Source organism: Mya arenaria, chromosome 6 (genome assembly GCF_026914265.1).
Source record: "Mya arenaria isolate MELC-2E11 chromosome 6, ASM2691426v1".
Taxonomy (NCBI): Eukaryota; Metazoa; Mollusca; class Bivalvia; order Myida; family Myidae; genus Mya; species Mya arenaria.
In genome coordinates, this window is record NC_069127.1 from 31,790,774 (window position 1) to 31,809,142 (window position 18,369).

The following is an 18,369-nucleotide window of genomic DNA, read 5'->3' on the forward strand; positions in this document are numbered from 1 at the left end:
ATATGAGTTGCACTTCCATTTTCAAAAATAATTCCATTAGTCTTTGATACATTTATTTTTAATCCCCACCTGTCGCAGTAATTTTCAACGTCATTTAACATTAATAGATAAATCACACTTCTTTAATTTAATCCAATTACGTACATCAAACACATCGGCTACTTTCATTGAATGATACATAATTATCAATAAGGTACATATTATTTATTACTTATTTTATTAAGGTACATCAAAGAAATTAAAAGAAAAAACAAACAAAGTAAATAAATCGTTTATTTCATATATAATACAAAAAAAGAACAGAGCCTGGTGTGTCGCCCATGATAATGGCCTGTTGTGTCGCCCTTGACTATATCGCGATCACATGTTTTGCTGAAATATGAAACATAATTCTTTTATTAGTTTTATTTTAACATTTATATAATTATATATATAAAACAATAATTCTGGTGGGGACGTTTTGACCAGCTAATGGGGACGTTTTGACTTTAGGTGGGGGCGTTTTGACCAAAATGGGGACGTTTTGACCGTAGGAGTATATAGAGTCTATAAAATATCATAAAAACAAGAAATATTACCAGATAATGTTATTTTATATTAGTTCCGTACACAAAAAATAAATATCCAACTGATGATTATGAGTTTGACGGCTTTTCTTCATTTCATTCTGTCAAAACATAACGATTGTATACATGAAGGGCACCTGCAAGGCTTCAGGGATTGTATCGAGTTGTTCCCCTTCGCATAATTGTTACCTGTGTCAGTCAACTTTCGTTTTATTGGAAAGGTAATCAACTTGTTTTAATGCATTAAATGCTTGTTTAGTGCAAAATAACATTTCACTTACATGGTAAAATATTAATTTAACTCTTTATGATCAATTTCAACCATAAAATACCTTCACTTAAAACAATTTCAATATTTTTAAAACACCCCCGTTTTTTGCACATTCCCGTTTAGACGTTAGGGATTGGAGTCTATAATTTTGGACTAAATCCACATTTTGACAAGTGAAATCCACTTTTTGAGACGTGAAATCCTCTTATAACTCATTTATTTTTTATAAATTATTTTTTTTTTGTTAAATAATTCAAAAGGCTTCATAATGGGTTTATATTTCAAATTTTATTCAAATTGATCCAAAAATAAGAAAGTTGTAGACCTATTTTGAAAAAAGATCGGAAATCGAAGTGAAATCCACATCTTGACAAGTGAAATCCACTTTTTCAGACGTGAAATCCACTCATAACTCATTTATTTTTAACTAATTAATTTTTTGTTAAACAAATAAGTGAAAAGGCTTCATAATGGGTTTATATTTTAAATTTTATTCAAATTGATCCAAAAATAAGAAAGTTGTAGACCTATTTTGAAACAAGAGCTGTCACAGTATGTGACGAATTCCCCCGAATGTGACATTGACCTATGAACAAGGTCAGTACATGAAAAGTTAAAGATCAAACAAATACATATTGCAAGTTATTTTAAATTGCCTCTGAACATAAAAAATACCACCCATACTTGACAACCTACATTCTTATGTCCTTATATTCAGCATTCCATTGTGAATAAACACAAAGTGTATCTTTCACCTTAGAATGTAGGGACATGGATCTTGCACATGACACGTCGTCTTGGTATGTCGAACACATGTGGCAAGTAATTTTAAAATCTGTCCATATAAGAAAAAGTTACAGCCCGGACAGAACAACCAATACTCTGTATCCTTATATGCAGCACTCCATTGTGAATAAACACTAAGTGTGACCTTGACCTTAAACGTAGGGACATGGGTCTTGCACCCGACACATCGTCTTCGTAATCCAAACACATGTGGCAAGTTATTTTAAAATCTGTCCATACAAGGGAAAGTAACAGCCCGGACACGACAACCTATACTCTATGTCCTTATATGCAGCATTCCATTGTGAATAAACACCTAAGTGTGACCTTGACCTTAGAGGTAGGGACACGTTTCTTGCAAGCGACACATCATCTTGGTATGCCGAACACATGTGGCAAGTTATTTTAAAATCTGTCCATACAAGGGAAAGTTACAGCCTGGACACAACAACCTATACTCTATGTCCTTATATGCAGCATGCCATTGTGAATAAACACTAAGTGTGACCTTGACCTAAGAGGTAGGGACACGGGTCTTGCACGCGACACGTCGTCTTGGTATGCCGAACACATGTGGCAAGTTCTTTTAAAATCTGTCCATACAAGGGAAAGTTACAGCCCGGACACGACAACCTATACTCTATGTCCTTATATGCAGCATTCCATTGTGAATAAACACCTAAGTGTGACCTTGACCTTAGAGGTAGGGACACGGTTCTTGCATGCGACACGTCGTCTTGGTATGCTGAACACATGTGGCAAATAATTTTAAAATCTGTCCATAGAAGGGAAAGTTACAGCCCGGACACGACAACCTATACTCTATGTCCTTAAATGCAGCATTCTTTTGGGAATAAAGACCTTAGTGTGACCTTGACCTTAGAGGTAAGGACGCGGTTCTTGCACGTGACACGTCGTCTTGGTATGCCGAACACATGTGGCAAGTTATTTTAAAATCTGATCATAATATTCTGAGTTATTGAGTCGGACGGACGGACAGACGGACGGACGGTGCGATTTTAATGTGCCCACCTTTGGGGGCATAAAAAGATCGGAAATCGAAGTGAAATCCACATCTTGACAAGTGAAATCCACTTTTCAGACGTGAAATCGACTCATAACTCATTTATTTTTTATAAATTATTTTTTTGTTAAACAAATAATTGAAAAGGCTTCATAATGGATTTATATTAGAAATTTTATTTAAACTGATCCATAAATAAGAAAGTTGTAGACCTATTTTGAAAAAAGATCGGATATCGAAGTGAAATCCACATTTTGACAAGTGAAATCCACTTTTTCAGACGTGAAATCCACTCATAACTCATTAATTTTTAACAAATTATTATATATATTTTTTAAATGGCCGAGGAGCTCCGAATGTGTATGACCCCGCACCGGTCGAATGTGCATGCGCAATTTTATGAAGCAGTAAACAACTTGTATCTCGTGATCCGTAAAAACCGAACAGGGAGGTATAAAATTATAAATCACATCTTTATCTCAACGAAAGAGCAGACAAACACGTAAAAATCCATTTTATTAGAAGTATTCTATGCAATTAAACCCTTTGACGAAAAATATCCTGCCAGGTTTTTTGCCTGGGTGGCGGCTTCTCCAGACCTATCAAAATCCCGGTGAACAAATGAAGGAAAAAAGAGAGATTTGGAAAAGGGAGGATATGTGCATGGACTGAGGGAAGGGGAAAATAGTATTGGAAGAGAGTACGTTTAATAAAATGCCAATTTATGGTTAAACTTAAGTTGGGGGGGGGGGTAGATACAAGGGTTGACAGTTCTCATACATCATACATATACATGTACGCATGTTCGACAGACAATATGTATGATCTCGTACCATGCACGACCACGCGAACGAACAATAGCTCTAAGGACGGATCGAAAACCAGCTCTGCCAGTTCGTATACGAATGTGTCTCAGTTTTGTTAAAATCTGCGAGATTGTCTATCATAATGCAAACTTTTGGGTTTATATGACAGTTATCTCTCTACTTTCCATGCAATAATTAATAATAATAAATGCATGAAATGGTAAAATAACATACATGTCAAAATAATAAAATATTTTTCGATGTTTGTTAGGAAATAATGGTTCATCAAAATTGTGTTAGTTGTCATATTTTAGGGAATCAAAAATACTTTTCCGCCTCCCGTTTTTGGCGTCAGTCTGCTGATATCAATTTTATATTATAATACATTTATTGTAACAACTAAAATGCTTTGCTGTATGGTGTTTGGCCATTTCAAAGAGAGGTGTCTAAAAATCTATACGAATGGATAGAAGTATCTGTGAGGGATGGTGAAAAAGTATCATATACGTAAGAACACAGAAAGCCTCCAAGACGGTTTTAACCCCTTGCCCACTAATATAAACTTTAGATACAAAAACACTATTGATTCAATTTAACCTTGGATATTTTTACCAAAAGTTTTCGTTTTTCTTCCAATAAAGTGCATCATCAAGTTATTGGTATCATCGCACTTTTCATTGTATCCAATTAGTTTTTATACATCTTAGACGAGTTATGTGTCCACAATTGGCCAAAAATCATCGGTTTCAGTTTCTACGACACCGCGTATTTGCATCTAAATAACGGCGTAGATAACACTTATTAAAACATAACACGAGGTATTTAGAATTTTTTTTTTATTTCACTCGTGATCATAAAAAACTATATGTCTACTTCGCCACTCGTGATAATATTTTTTTATAGGTTTGCTGCGTCAATTTGTTTAACTATTTGTTTGTCTCTACTGCCTGTTACCCAAAACCTTTTTAATAAAATATGGTTGAAAGTAATTTGCGATATAGGTTTGGAATGTTCCTGCAATCGATGATAAATATACACAAAGATATTTTAACTTATTTTTTGTATAATTTAAAATGCCTTGGTCATCGGGTGGTCACGTTGCGAATGCATGGGTAGCTTTTTAGTACCCGACCAATATGACATTACCATCTTGTCGCCTGATGCAGGTTGAAATGAATGGAATGGATGTTTCTTTTCACGTGCTTTTTCATAGTTGAAGTTCCGCCACCGGTTTGAATTGAAAAGAGAAGGCATTTCGTCTTGTCATTTGACAAACGATAAAAACTCAATAGTACTTTATTATTGTAGACGTCATGGTTACTTTGCGCTACTTCAAATAGTGTAATTAAATTTACTAGTAAATGACGGGTTTATTCTGCGGTTTGAAATGCATATATGGGTACCCAGATACCCGCGAATAATTGATGAACGGGTACCCAGTCTAAATTCTACCCGTTCATGCTCTGATACAAACCTTAACATTGTATGTCTTAATTCGGTACCCCCCCCCCCCCCCCCCCCCCTCTAAGCATTAGTTTAAACAATCATACAATTTTAGGGTTTCTACGAATCCCTTGGCAAGAATTCTTTGCCGTATTAAATTTTTTTATTCGTGATCAGCATATCTATAATTGATAAAATGTGATCTATTATAATGTTTTTGGCTTGCTTGACTTTTGATAACCGAATCAACTACCATCTTCGACCAATAATTAATCCTACTCCTAGATACAGGCATTATTTTGCATCATGAAGCATTTTAAAAGCAACCAATGACCTGAATATATGAAAGATCTGATTAATTTCTCGAATAATGAAAATTGAAATTTACGATCAACTTCAAAGGATATTGCAATATTGTCCAAAATTAGTGTCATATAAAATTATACATGTAGTATCATAAACATTTATGTAAAACACAGCGCATTGAACTCTCATTAACTTATTATAGCAGACTCTTTTTGCTTTTACCTGAAGATAAGCAATCTGCAGAAATAAAAATGCAAGAAATATTTACTGAACATACGCAGTTTGTTTAATTTAAAGATGCCAGAAAATAATCTCCATAAACATTAATTATGCGTACGACCGCTAGTTAATGTGACTATTTTTTGTGTGAAATTAATACTGGTATAACTTTCAATTTTAAATAGGTTTATAGCTGTTATACATTTCTTTTTTATTGAACATCACCGACTTTAAAATATATTTAATTACCAACAGATATTATGTACATACAAATGTTATTCAGAATCCATGTAAAATGTATTGTCTTCGTTGATTGACTTTATTTTATTCGTTTTAAATAGATGACCACATTGTAACTAAGATGTTGACTTTATTGAATACTGGACTGTGTTTATATGTATTGTTAGACTATACAACTGTGTAAAATTACCATCTTAAAATAAATATGTTATTGTTAAAATTATATTTGTAATTTGACAGCATTTGAAACTCAATGTATGATTTATATCGGATCACTTTAACATAATTTGTATACTCAATGTACATTTATACTCATAATGTTGTGTGAATACTTTAGTATTTATTACGTACCTGTATAAAGCCTCGTTATACATTATATTTTTAATTTCCTCTTCTCCGTTAACTGTGTTTTCATTGAATATAAGGAAATAAACTTTGAAACTAAACTTAAAACTTTGTCTGCTAAATATAGACATTTTGAATGATTATGAAGAATTGTATTTGAATTTAAACTCATTTAAGTGTATTGTTTATTGGACATTCTAAAAGAAAAAGGATAGTCTGTTTCAATGAAATATTATAACATGATGTACACAGTATTTCATATTTTTGGTGTGTGATTATATCTTCCCGCTTCGGAAAAGATCTGTGTAGCAAAAACTTAGGATATTGTGGAATACGTTTTTGTTACCTCAGCAACTTTGCGTTCTTTTAAAGTGTCCACAAGGCGTTCATCAGGACCGCTCATCAGATGCCAGCTCTCAGAAGCTGCGGGAACTGTTCGAGTACGTGTGCGACGAGTGGCTTGATAACTCACTTGACGGGTGATCTGTCTGCATGAAAAAGTCCGGACAAACAGCGTTAACGAAGGTTAGTTTTTATATTTAAACGACATAAATAATAATATACATAGTATGTATAAATTTTATATTTAAGCTTAATTTAACGTGCACATTGGGTCAATGCTTACTTTTACCATTATCGTTCATTTAAAAAAACAAATGCATATTTAAAATATACATTATTTATATTTCTTTTTTATCTAGAATTGCACCGACGCATGAATTCGAGGGCAGGTCGAGAAAAACTCCGGCTTTAACGTTTCGCTTTGGTTCTACTGAAGGGACGCGGCGAAGCTCTTTCCACGCGGCGAAGCTCTTTCCACTCCAGGCAAAGCTGGTAGTGTTAAACGAAAAAGGCGTGAGGTATACTCAGACATGGACACACGCAAACAAGAGTTGTTGTAGCAGTACGACACGTGCATGATATCTTTTGCGAGGATTTCCATTCGGAGATAGGGGAGATTTATGGCTAAGACGGTCTAAACAGCTAATTGATCAGACATACATTTTTTTATTTATCTCCATGTGTATTTTTTCTGAATTTACGTATTAAAAAGAACAATTTTAGTATTGTAAACGCAGTTAATAACTTTAAAAGGTGAGAAATTAGGTGCTGAAAAGTGTTCATCTATTAGGGGTTGAAAAGTTGATTTATGTGGGGGGGGTCTTAGTCTAGCCCTTCAAGGGGTTAAATAGTGTGACAGCCATTATTACTATTATTATTATTAGGATGATTATTATTATTTTTTTGTTTTTTTGTTGTTTGTGTTCTTGTTTTTGTTGTTGTCTTTGTTGGTGTTGCTGCTGTTATCAGACCGGAAGGGCGTCTACTTGTAAGAAGTGTTGAGTGCTACCCTTCATTGTCTCAACAGTCGACGTTATATTCTATACACGTTCACGGTCTGATTACTGGAATCTATACACCCCCATTGAAATGTCGTAAAATATATGAAAATTTCTTTATCCACATTTTTTATACGCCCGAAGGGTCGTATTATGTTATGGCCTCCATCGTCTGTCCGTCTGTCTGTCCGTCCGTTAGTAATTCTTTGTCCGGGCCATAACTTGGTAACTAATAAAGCGATTTTCAAATAACTTTATACAAATCATCACTACATTAAAAGGATGTGTCGCGCGCAATTTCCAGGTCCATACCTCAAAGACTAGAATCACCATGGGGTGCGTTACCAAATCCGTGTCCGTGCCACAACTTGGTCACTAATAAAGTCATTTTCAAATAACTTTATACAAAGCATCATTACATTAAAAGGATGTGTCGCGCGCAATTTCCAGGTCCATACCTCAAACACTAGAATCACCATGGGGGGGGGGATGTTAGCAATTCCATGTCCAGGCCATAACTGGGTTACCACTAAAGCAATTTTCAAATAACTTTATACAAATCATCTCTGCATTAAAAGGATTTGTCAAGCATGCTTTCCAGGTCCGTACCTCAAAGGCTCATTTCACTGGGGGGGCGTCAGCACTTCCGTGTCCGGGCCATAACTTGGTAACTAATAAAGCGATTTTCAAATAACTTTATACAAATCATCACTACATTAAAAGGATGTGTCGCGCGCAATTTCCAGGTCCATACCTCAAAGACTAGAATCACCATGCGGGTGCGTTAGCAAATCCGTGTCCGTGCCACAACTTGGTCACTAATAAAGTCATTTTCAAATAACTTTATACAAAGCATCATTACATTAAAAGGATGTGTCGCGCGCAATTTCCAGGTCCATACCTCAAACACTAGAATCACCATGGGGGGGACGTAAGCAATTCCATGTCCAGGCCAGGCACTGCTAACTTAAGTATCATTAAAGTTTCAATATTGGAAGTTTAAGCCTTTGTTGTAAACACTTCACACCTAGTAAGCAGTATACTAGCATTTATAGCCTAAATGTTTATTAAAGACCTCAAGCCGAATCTTCTTCGGGCGTATAATGCTCCGTTTCGCGGTGCTCTTGTTGAGATTTCAGATAATAATTAAGAAAAGATGACAATTTTAAATAAAATAAATACTTTTCGAGGAAATAAACAATTATATCTCACTGTTCCTAAGTTCTATAAACATTGGAATCGATACAGCTACACCGTAGGACAGACAATGGACTCTTTTCAACTCCAACGTAGCACTAACATTGGACCGTATACAGTTTATATTAAGACAGGTATTGGAACCTAATAAGTTACAAATTCGAGAGATCTTGGATTCAATACAGCCTAAAATTTGGACAAACGTTATACAGCCTCAACTGAAGACAAACATTAGAATCTATATAGCCTCAACTGAAGGCAAATATTAGAATCAATACAGCCTCAACTTTAGACATACATTGGAATCTATACAGCCTCAACTGAAGGCAAATATTAGAATCAATACAGCCTCAACTTTAGACATACATTGGAATCTATACAGCCTCAACTGAAGGCAAATATTAGAATCAATACAGCCTCAACTTTAGACATACATTGGAATCTATACAGCCTCAACTGAACACAAACATTAGAATCTATACAGCCTCAGCTTAAGACAAACATTGGAATATATACAGCCTCAACTGAAGACATACATTGGAATCTATAAAGCCTCACCTTAAGATAAACATTGGAATCTATACAGCCTCACCTTAAGATAAACATTGGAATCTATACAGCCTCACCTTAAGATAAACATTGGAATCTATACAGCCTCACCTTAAGATAAACATTGGAATCTATACAGCCTCACCTTAAGATAAACATTGGAATCTATACAGCCTCAACTGAAGACAAACATTAGAATCTATACAGGCTCAGCTTAAGACAAACATTGGAATCTACACAGCCTCAACTCAAGGCAATCATTGGAATCAATACATCTTCAAGTTAGGACAAACATTGGTGTCTATACAGTCTCAGTATTGTCTTGTAAATATACAGGTTTTAAAAAGTATTTAGCAACAGCTTTGGTTCTTAATCTGTTTTATTGATCATATATAATGTATTATATAACATGAGGTACACTGAATGTAGCAATCACATGCAGGGAAACTCTTAGATATTTTGTAAGAAAAATGTTGAGTTCTCTGTAGCCACTCTATATGTATATATATGCATAAAAAACACATTTTACAACAAAGAATATATCTGTTCTATCTTGAAGGCTAGGAATGGACATGTACATGTACCCTATGACACCAATACAATATAATCAAAATAACAAATTTAAATTTGTTAAAATGTTTGATAATATACGAATGGGTATTCAATGAAGAGTATAATAAATACAGTTTAAAATGGTTAAACTAAAATGACACATTTGGTCTTGTTTTGTACAGAAAAATGAAGAGAATGAAGGTACACAGTGTCAACATAAATACATACTATCCCCAAATAAGAAAATGTTATGATAAAGGTTGATTACTCACCACTTAACCTCATAAAAATACATGTAGTTACAAGACAAATTTCAAGTATGTGGATGAAACAAATGGAACACATCCAAGTTAACTGAAGACTTTCACTATGTTTGGATTTATCTTATCTTGCACTGTCAAAGAATATTTTTTCCATATCCATGTTTAATAGAATATCATTACTATTAATATAGATATTCATTATTGTAGTGCATACTTGCTATGTAAGGCCAGAGTTTTCATATCTTTAGATTTACGGGAGCGCCGTACCTAAATATTGCAAAACCCAAATAAAAATAAAATAAAATTTCCTAGTTTTATTTTTTCCGACGAACGTTGATCCAATGTTACGAATAAAATAAAATTAGTGTTCTATAACCCATATCTCAGAAGCAACTGGTGTACTAATTGTCATTCATTATCGGTCTTTTTACTTCAATAATACGTAAACCAGTCGGAAATACGCGGGAAACAGAACAGGTACCCGTAACCATAACAACGTCCTGTCAAAAGTGTAAGAAGCGAGTCAATGTCATATCACTTATTTTTCGCAATATCTGCAGCTTTATAGAAAGGTTTTACTACCAAGACGTTCCGATATTTATGTTACTTTATTTAAATCAAACCGTCGATAACTTAACTTAAGGCGTGTATATTGTCATTTTTTGTAGATCTAGTATGTTGTTCGCGATTCGTGGAATGATTGCGCAACTTCCGGTCAAAATAAGGAGACAGAAATTTGTGGGTTGTGTTTGTAAATAAAAAAGTCGTTGACGCACGTCGTATATTAAAAAGGATGAATTGGATTACAGCGCAAATATGCAAAGCTTCTGACAAACACAAACCGCAAAATGATATCGTGTTCATCATAGTCAAAATAGATATATATTTCTGAATTTGACTCTGAGGAGCATTGAACACACTGCCTCACGGTCACATATTTGAAGCGAAAAACACAAGGTATCTTCTTACGTTTGTAGTTGTTAATTTGTTTAATAAATAATAAGAATTTATAAAATACTGAAAATGAGCTAATAATAACATTGTGTTTGTTCCGACCAGACAGAAAAAAATGGAACATAAGATAATATTTGGCAGTCAGTGCAAGAAGTCAAACTGATCAGTTGCTCATGTGTCAAAGGGCATCCCAATAGCTGGAATTAGAAGGATATTGTTCAGGATCAATTCTAAAATCAGTTTTTAACCAGATATTTTGAAATATATTACACTTGGCAAGTTTATTTTAATGCTCATTTTCTTTGGTGAAGTATATAAAATTAATGTAGTTTACAGATTTTGACTGTTTATGCTTCCGTAAGCCCTGTCAAACTTTGAAATGAATAGGTATATCCATCAGGGCTTAGACTTTATTTGGTAATATTTCTATATGAAAACCACATTACAGTAAATGGTCACGGTGCTATATGTTAAAGACATAAAAAACCATTTGACCTCCTTTCCGTGTCTTAAACTTTGTTCAATGTTTGATCACTTCACTATTAAAAGGAAATGCTTATATTGTGGGCAACAGGTTAGAAATGGCCATTTCAACTTCTTTATTACACTGACATGTTTCATAAAATCAATGGGTTGATAATACATGCATCACATGTATGCATAAATGCATAGATGCATTTGAACAAATATATACTTAACAATTATGCACTAGTCAATTGTAACCACAGCACCCCCACCCCCCGACCCCAGGTCCGGGGATAGCCGGGGAAATGGGCCATGTTTTTACCTTCCAGGTGGCCCCGCAGCTGGGTGAATGCGGTGGTTTTGTCTTCGCGCAAAATATAGCGGGGAATGGGCCTTACGTAGGGTCCCTGGGGTGCGGGGGCATTTGGCAGGGATTTTACCATCAGTTCGTTCCCGCAGGGCGAGGATTTTACCCGGAGTTGGCTTGACCGAAAGTCAAAGTCCCCGCTATTCCACGGACCTGAGGGGCCGTGGTTACAATTGATTGGTGCATTAATTTCAATAAGCGCTTGAACTGTGTTAAGGTCAATATTTTCAGTCTTTAAAAGGATCTTTAATTATGCTTTTGAAACTGTATGGTGATCTTTCACCCTTTGTTCAGCCTATGAAAAAACTGACACAAGTAAGGTGTGTTTTGTCTTTATGATATAAGAAGATTTAAAAAATAAAAAAAATCGAAGAAAAATCTGTTTTATTTTTATTTATTTCTCCTTCGGGACATTTTATGCATTTTATTTTTATTTTTATTTCCTCCTCCTTACCCAACTTTTTGAAAAATCTCCCGTAAATCTAAAGATAAAAAAACTCTGGCCTAAGTTAAAATAAATCATGTTCAAATAACAAAGGAAACACATCCAGATTGTCAACTGTAGTGTGAACTTCATTATTTCTTTACTTTCTATGTTAAGAGAACCTTTCTTTCTGTTCTTTGCCTGAAAAAATAAATAAAGATATAGATTAAAAGCATCCCCATTTATCAAAGATCAGCAGTTAGCAAATTTTTTTGGCAATCTTGGGCATTTAACAGTTTATATGCAATACAGGAATAAATGCTGTTAGCAGGAAATTACAAGAATTTCAAATGTATAAAAAACATTTTTGCATAAAGTTTAGTTGTAGAGGATCTTTTAGGATTATGATATGATAGTACTGGCAAATTGAAATTGGAATACATGATACTTATTTCATGGCAAGATTTAAAGTTTAACACAGTATTCACATATATAGAAGAAAACAAATACAACATACATATTATTGTTCTTCAATGCTGCAAGCAAATCCTTATTCGCCACCACTCGAACACCATTTTGCCATGAGTACATACTGTAATTAAATCATAATATAAAAGAAAATTCTTTGAAAAATCTTTCTTTTGTTGATCACCTTCAAAAAATCAAAGTCTTAAAACCTATTGTGCAAATATTAAGAATTTTTTTTTACAACAAAAGTATGCTATATGGATGGCCTGTACGATAGTATTAGGCAAAATATATTAAAACATACTTTGTGGTTTGCTTTACTGTCATGATAAATAATTCAAAGTCTGAAGCAGTTAAATATTCCTAAAAATCCAATAAAGAGAAAAGTCCAATTTTAGGATCCGATACACCTGATGTCATATTGGAAAATCATGATTAAAAAAGAAGGTGTTTTAAACATTTCTTGTTAACATTACCAGACTATAAGACTCAGGTACTCTTTCCTGCCTTCCCTCATCATATTGCTCTCAACAATCTGCATAACCTGAAATTATATTTGAATAATGCAATATACTTGATAACTTTGTCATTATCAACTATGACTGTAAGTCTTTGTATAAAACCTTTCAGTTCCCACAGTCTTTGATATTCTTCAAGATATATTACAAAAAGAAAAGGAAAATCTTAACTATGCATCTGATCTGCTTTCATTGCCACAATTGATGAAAATAAAATTAGGACAAATGGGAGCAATTCTCTCAATTAGAATCTGACATTGCGTTTAGAATGTTATGCACCAGTCATTTATAACCACAAACACTTGACAAAGTACCATTATGAACCAAACATACATAAAATATCATTCAAATATTCGTCGTTGATATTTCAAACGTCAAAGTAAAATCATGTATCTTTTACTGATAGCATACTTGATCCCAATCCTTTCGTACCACAGCGACACATCATGGTGACGGGGCTCTTACAAAGTTGACTTGAGGCTGTTTATCAATGTCGACATATTGGAAGTCCAAGTTATAATCCTTAAAAGAGTTATTATACTAAAACGGGAGCTTAAAGTGCTATCCGGAAATAAAACTAGTTGAAATGGTCACAGTCAACAGTTTCCTGGTTTACTTTACGGAAAAATTTAAGGCTGTATAGATTCCAATGGTCAGACTGTGAGCGTGTATAGAATATAACGTCGACCATTGTCAACCTTGTCGCCGTACGATATAAATTATATCTTGTGTAACTGTTTAAATGATTAAACTGTGATAAAGGTATTTGATTGTTGTTCAAACAACTTATTTTATGATAATCTACATTAGGCCAAAAAAGTGTACCTCTCCACTGGCCTAAATCTGTCCCGTTAGACGTTACCTTATCTCAATATCTGCTTACTTTTTTTAAATAAAAAACAAACAGATTTTTAAGAGTGAATGTTTTATCGAAATTAATTATTTTATGATTGTGTTAACAGTTCATCATCATGATAGGAATTCATTTGTCGTTCTAAAATGCGGTCCAGGTTTTTTTTAATGATGTTTAGCCATCATTTAAAAAAAAGCCTGGACGGCATTTTAGAATGACTTAGGAATTCATATGCAATAGGAATTCAAATGCAATAGGAATTCATATGCTAGCATGGTACATTTAAATACAAGTCATTCTAAAATGCCGTCAAGGCTTCATTTTTTTATGATATTTGTCCAGGCATTTTAGAATGACTAATCTAAATACCCGCTAGTATAAAGGATTCTTCCAATCCCTATCTTAGTGAAGTATTTGCCGTATCAAAAATTCATTGCCATATAAAAAATCGTAAAAAAATCTTTCAATGTACAATGATAATTTCAACCTTGATAGAATATGATTTCTACTTGTAATAAATTTGTAAATTATAAGAAGTATTTAGAGAACAAATGATTTGCAAAGAATTGTATTTGTTGATAAAAGTACATCATAAAAATAAAAATGCTCTTTATGAATGAACTTTTTGCCATTAACTTAATAACAAACGTTCCAAATATAAGTCCTGGTATTAATCGCAATGGCAAAATAATGTATTTTATTATTTAACTATATAAATTTCTGTCACCAACAGTAACTGTTTCGTTTTTGTGAAAAATTGTGATCTATATGGTGAATTGGAACCAACCAATGGAAAAAGCCTTTGCAGAATCTAATTGTCAGATCAACTTTTCCCCTTTTGCACTCAAAAGGTGACTCTTTATGATGGCCTACCAGTACTGCAGTTGTAATATGCTTAACTTTGCTAAGATTGTGTCTGTCAGTGGGGAAATGGCATTAGGAAAGGGGACTTTGGGCTGTGTCACATGAAACCTTATATCTTCTTGTATAATATAAAATGAAATAAAGTTAACCTGATTCATTTTGAAATCTTCAATGTATTTGAATTCATCAATTTGTAGGCATATTTAATAACCGACTCCTTGACTGAATGTTTGAATTGGGTGAATATGCACTGACAGTGATTACATTATGGCCCTTATCTTTGACTTTTCCACTTGAAAAAAACCCTCCATTTTGATGACTTTCGACTTATTTTCTGTTTATTCAGCTAAAATGTAAAAACATTAATGAACATCATTATCACCAGCTAGCTTGTTGATTAACTTTTTCACAGTTATAATATCGCTTTTATATAATTCAAATTTTAGAATGTTTTGATCATTTCTGTCATTATCCCTGTAACGAGTTGAAGTAGCCAGATTTTGATGAAATGCATCCCTATTAGTTGCGAACTTTTCAGCATAGCCATGTTTACACATTCCATGTTATATTCTTCCATTTATCATATTGGGTGGGCAGACATTAGTACATTTTGTTGTGAAAATAATACTTTTTTTATTATTGGTCTTTTATTGGTGATTGGCACTTTGGAATCTGCCTGGAAGTTGGTGCCTTGAATGCAGGAATTTCATATGCAAAGGCAATTCACAACATTTAAAAAAATATATTATCTATTATACCCCATGTTGTACAAAATCTATCCACACGTAAATGACATTAATTTATTCAGTGCAGTTGCCCCTGGGTGATAATAAGGTTACATCACACCTGACTGGGTAATAATAAGGTTACATCACACCATTTTATAGGCACTGGCTACTTAAGTCTTTACACAAGTTTCTATTCATGTGCTATGTCAACAATGTTGTACGACACAGACGTCTTAAAACAAGATCTGCTTCACTGGACATCCATTCATTCACTTATACATACTTATAGTATGCTTATGTGGTTTCAGATAATTATCAATGAAAATGTTATAAGCAACTTTAAACATTCCTATAAGTTTTGGTGCTTTCTGTTCAGCATTTGGATATAAAGGAATACTGATCTTTGAAGATTTTCATAGGATGAGCTTGAGGTAATTTATTCAAAATAAATGCTAGTGTTAGGCTGTTAGCATATAAAAAATCAACTTTGTCCGCTTGTCATTTTTCTACTTGAACTGGGAGATAAGATTAAATAAACCATACACCTTTTACAAAGACCTCGCTATACACCTTGATACAGTTGTTGTACATTTATTTATTCATAAAATATATCATTCCTGGTTCATTTGATAGCTTAACCCCATTTTTGCCATTCCGATGAAAACCAGTGTGCCATACACTGCTTATTACAGTTGAGGACATCTGTGGTCCGAGTGCTTGAACAGCATATGGTGATACTTTGAATATGATTTTGTCAAGAGTCACTTTGGCATACATGTAAAGTGTTTAAAAAATGCTTTAGGATTATAATTATAAATAAAGGATGAAAACCAATTTTCATTGTTTGAACCCCTGAGGATGGTTTTAATGAAATATGTATTGCTAAAGGTTTTCCATACACTATCAATAATGTGCTTTTGCAATTAACAGAGTTATAAGGCTGTCATTATTTACATGGAGTTGACAGATGACAATTAACCGCTGTAATGTTTCAGATGTGGATCTTACATAGCAACCTTACAATATGATAAATTAATATATATTCATACACACATATTCTGGATGTGCATTTAAAACACCTCTGACTGTTACAGGTTTTGAGTGGTTAGGGGAGTGATCTCAGGTTACCATGGCAACTGAGGACAAGGATGTGAAGCTGGAGATGCTCAAGGACCAGGATGACGGTAAGTGACCTTGACATGACCTTAGCCTTGAGTTTTTCTATCAATGTAGTCTTTCTTTCTCGACATATGAAAGGGACTCGTTCACAGCTTTTGTTGGCACATATTTTTGTTACTAAAGATGTTGAATTTGAGTTTATTCTTCTTACTTTTATGATCAAATATTAAACAACATCTGCTAGATACTAGTTTGATCAGAGTATCAAAGTTTTGGGCAAAATAGAGCATTTTTAGTCACATTTTAATAAATTATGAACACTGATGAGCTCTTAATTGAAAATTTTCGATGACCTTTTTATCAATGAAATAAGTACTTTTGTCAAATTTCTTATTTATTTTTTAATTTCTGACACTATGAAATGTGAAAAAGTTACTTTGATTTCTGTTAAACGGTAGGGAGTAAATCCAAGATCTGCATAAGTAAAAAATGATGGTCTGTGACCATAATTTGTCTTCCCTTTTACCCCCAAAGAACATGTACTTTCTGCCATATAGTACATGTACATGGACTTTGAAGCATTTATTCCTAGAGACATGATTTGATCATTAAAAACATTTATTTTTGTGCTTAATCAGTTGACAGTGGTGAGCGACTTTGAAATGACCTTGACATTAAAATTTGTCGAATTTCCTCTACAAAACATTTGGTTTTGTTCATGGGAGAGTTATGATATTGTAGAAACAATAATGTTGATTAATTGACATGTTAAAATCTGTTAAAATAAAGGTAAAGACAACAAATTACCGACATTTACATTTTGTACTATGTGAGATTCTCAATTGTCTGGCATTAGCGACACTAAAATGCAGACCTAGATGTACATGTATTTCAAATAGTTTAATATTAACTGATTAGTGATGATGAAATTCAAATCCACGATGAATATTCTTGACTGTGGTACAGAGGGATGAGCTTTTAATATAAAGATTTTATAATACTAATCTGTGTGCGTCATCATGATAGTAGAAGTATCCTATTTCAGCATATATTTGCTTTGATAGGTCATGTTTAACATGCCTCTGTAATGCTTTTACATTGATAGTTGGATAGAATGCAGGGCCTTTTTACCAGTTATGGGGAAGGCACCATAGCCCTCTTTGTGGGGAAAAACACACATTACTTTTTTCAAACTTTTGGGAACAAGTGGGGTAAAATATCAATAAGGCAGTAAATATATCACTCAAAAACATCATTTTATAAATTGTGAGATTTTCATTATATACTGTAAAAAATTTTTTATTATTATTTAAAATTGGAAATTTCAGTGGTTATTGTAGGGAAAAAACAGGTTCTTGCCTTCGGGGAAGTAGCCATGTATCTGCTATGGCAAAGATGGATAAAATGGCCCTAAAATGCGATCGTCGGATTAGTGTGACTAATATTTGCTTAGATACATTTAATACAGGTTAACAAATGTGTACTGTATCTGAAATTAATTCACATATCCAAGCTTTCTGTCAAATTGTTATGAATTCTACATGTATTATGCTATACTTTCATGCTTTCTCTATAAGGATCGCCAGTTGTAAAGCAGGCTGACTCGGCCTCAATTAAAGGTATTGAAGATGCCCATTGCTTGCTGCATGCCTTTATTATCTAGTATCATACATGTATGAATTATTAATAATGCTTTATTGTA

General features: G+C 33.6%; 1 protein-coding gene and 2 long non-coding RNA genes across 7 annotated transcripts in view; 2 read left to right on the forward strand and 1 right to left on the reverse strand.

Moving 5' to 3' along the window:
• The first annotated feature begins 519 nt into the window (after positions 1 to 519).
• Positions 520 to 7,461, forward strand: LOC128237362 (uncharacterized). The gene is made up of 3 exons (XR_008261585.1): positions 520 to 787; positions 6,379 to 6,531; positions 6,708 to 7,461. It is a non-coding gene; the product is annotated as an uncharacterized LOC128237362 (long non-coding RNA).
• A 143-nt stretch (positions 7,462 to 7,604) lies between these two features.
• Positions 7,605 to 13,648, reverse strand: LOC128237363 (uncharacterized). Its single transcript, XR_008261586.1, has 4 exons — positions 13,515 to 13,648; positions 13,062 to 13,129; positions 12,635 to 12,709; positions 7,605 to 12,318 (listed from the first exon to the last, which is right to left on the reverse strand). It is a non-coding gene; the product is annotated as an uncharacterized LOC128237363 (long non-coding RNA).
• Positions 13,649 to 13,755: 107 nt separating this feature from the next.
• Positions 13,756 to 18,369, forward strand: part of LOC128237361 (anoctamin-1-like) — a 47,026-nt gene continuing 42,412 nt past the window's right edge. For 4 of the 5 annotated variants that reach the window (XM_052952812.1, XM_052952810.1, XM_052952813.1 and 1 more), the window contains exons 1-2: positions 13,756 to 13,865; positions 16,643 to 16,732. In XM_052952812.1, coding sequence (XP_052808772.1) covers positions 16,678 to 16,732 — 55 coding nt within the window. In that variant the 5' untranslated portion in view covers positions 13,756 to 13,865; positions 16,643 to 16,677. Of the gene's footprint in view, positions 13,866 to 15,935; positions 15,980 to 16,642; positions 16,733 to 18,369 lie in introns of those variants that run through there. The other variant, XM_052952816.1, reaches the window with a different exon arrangement.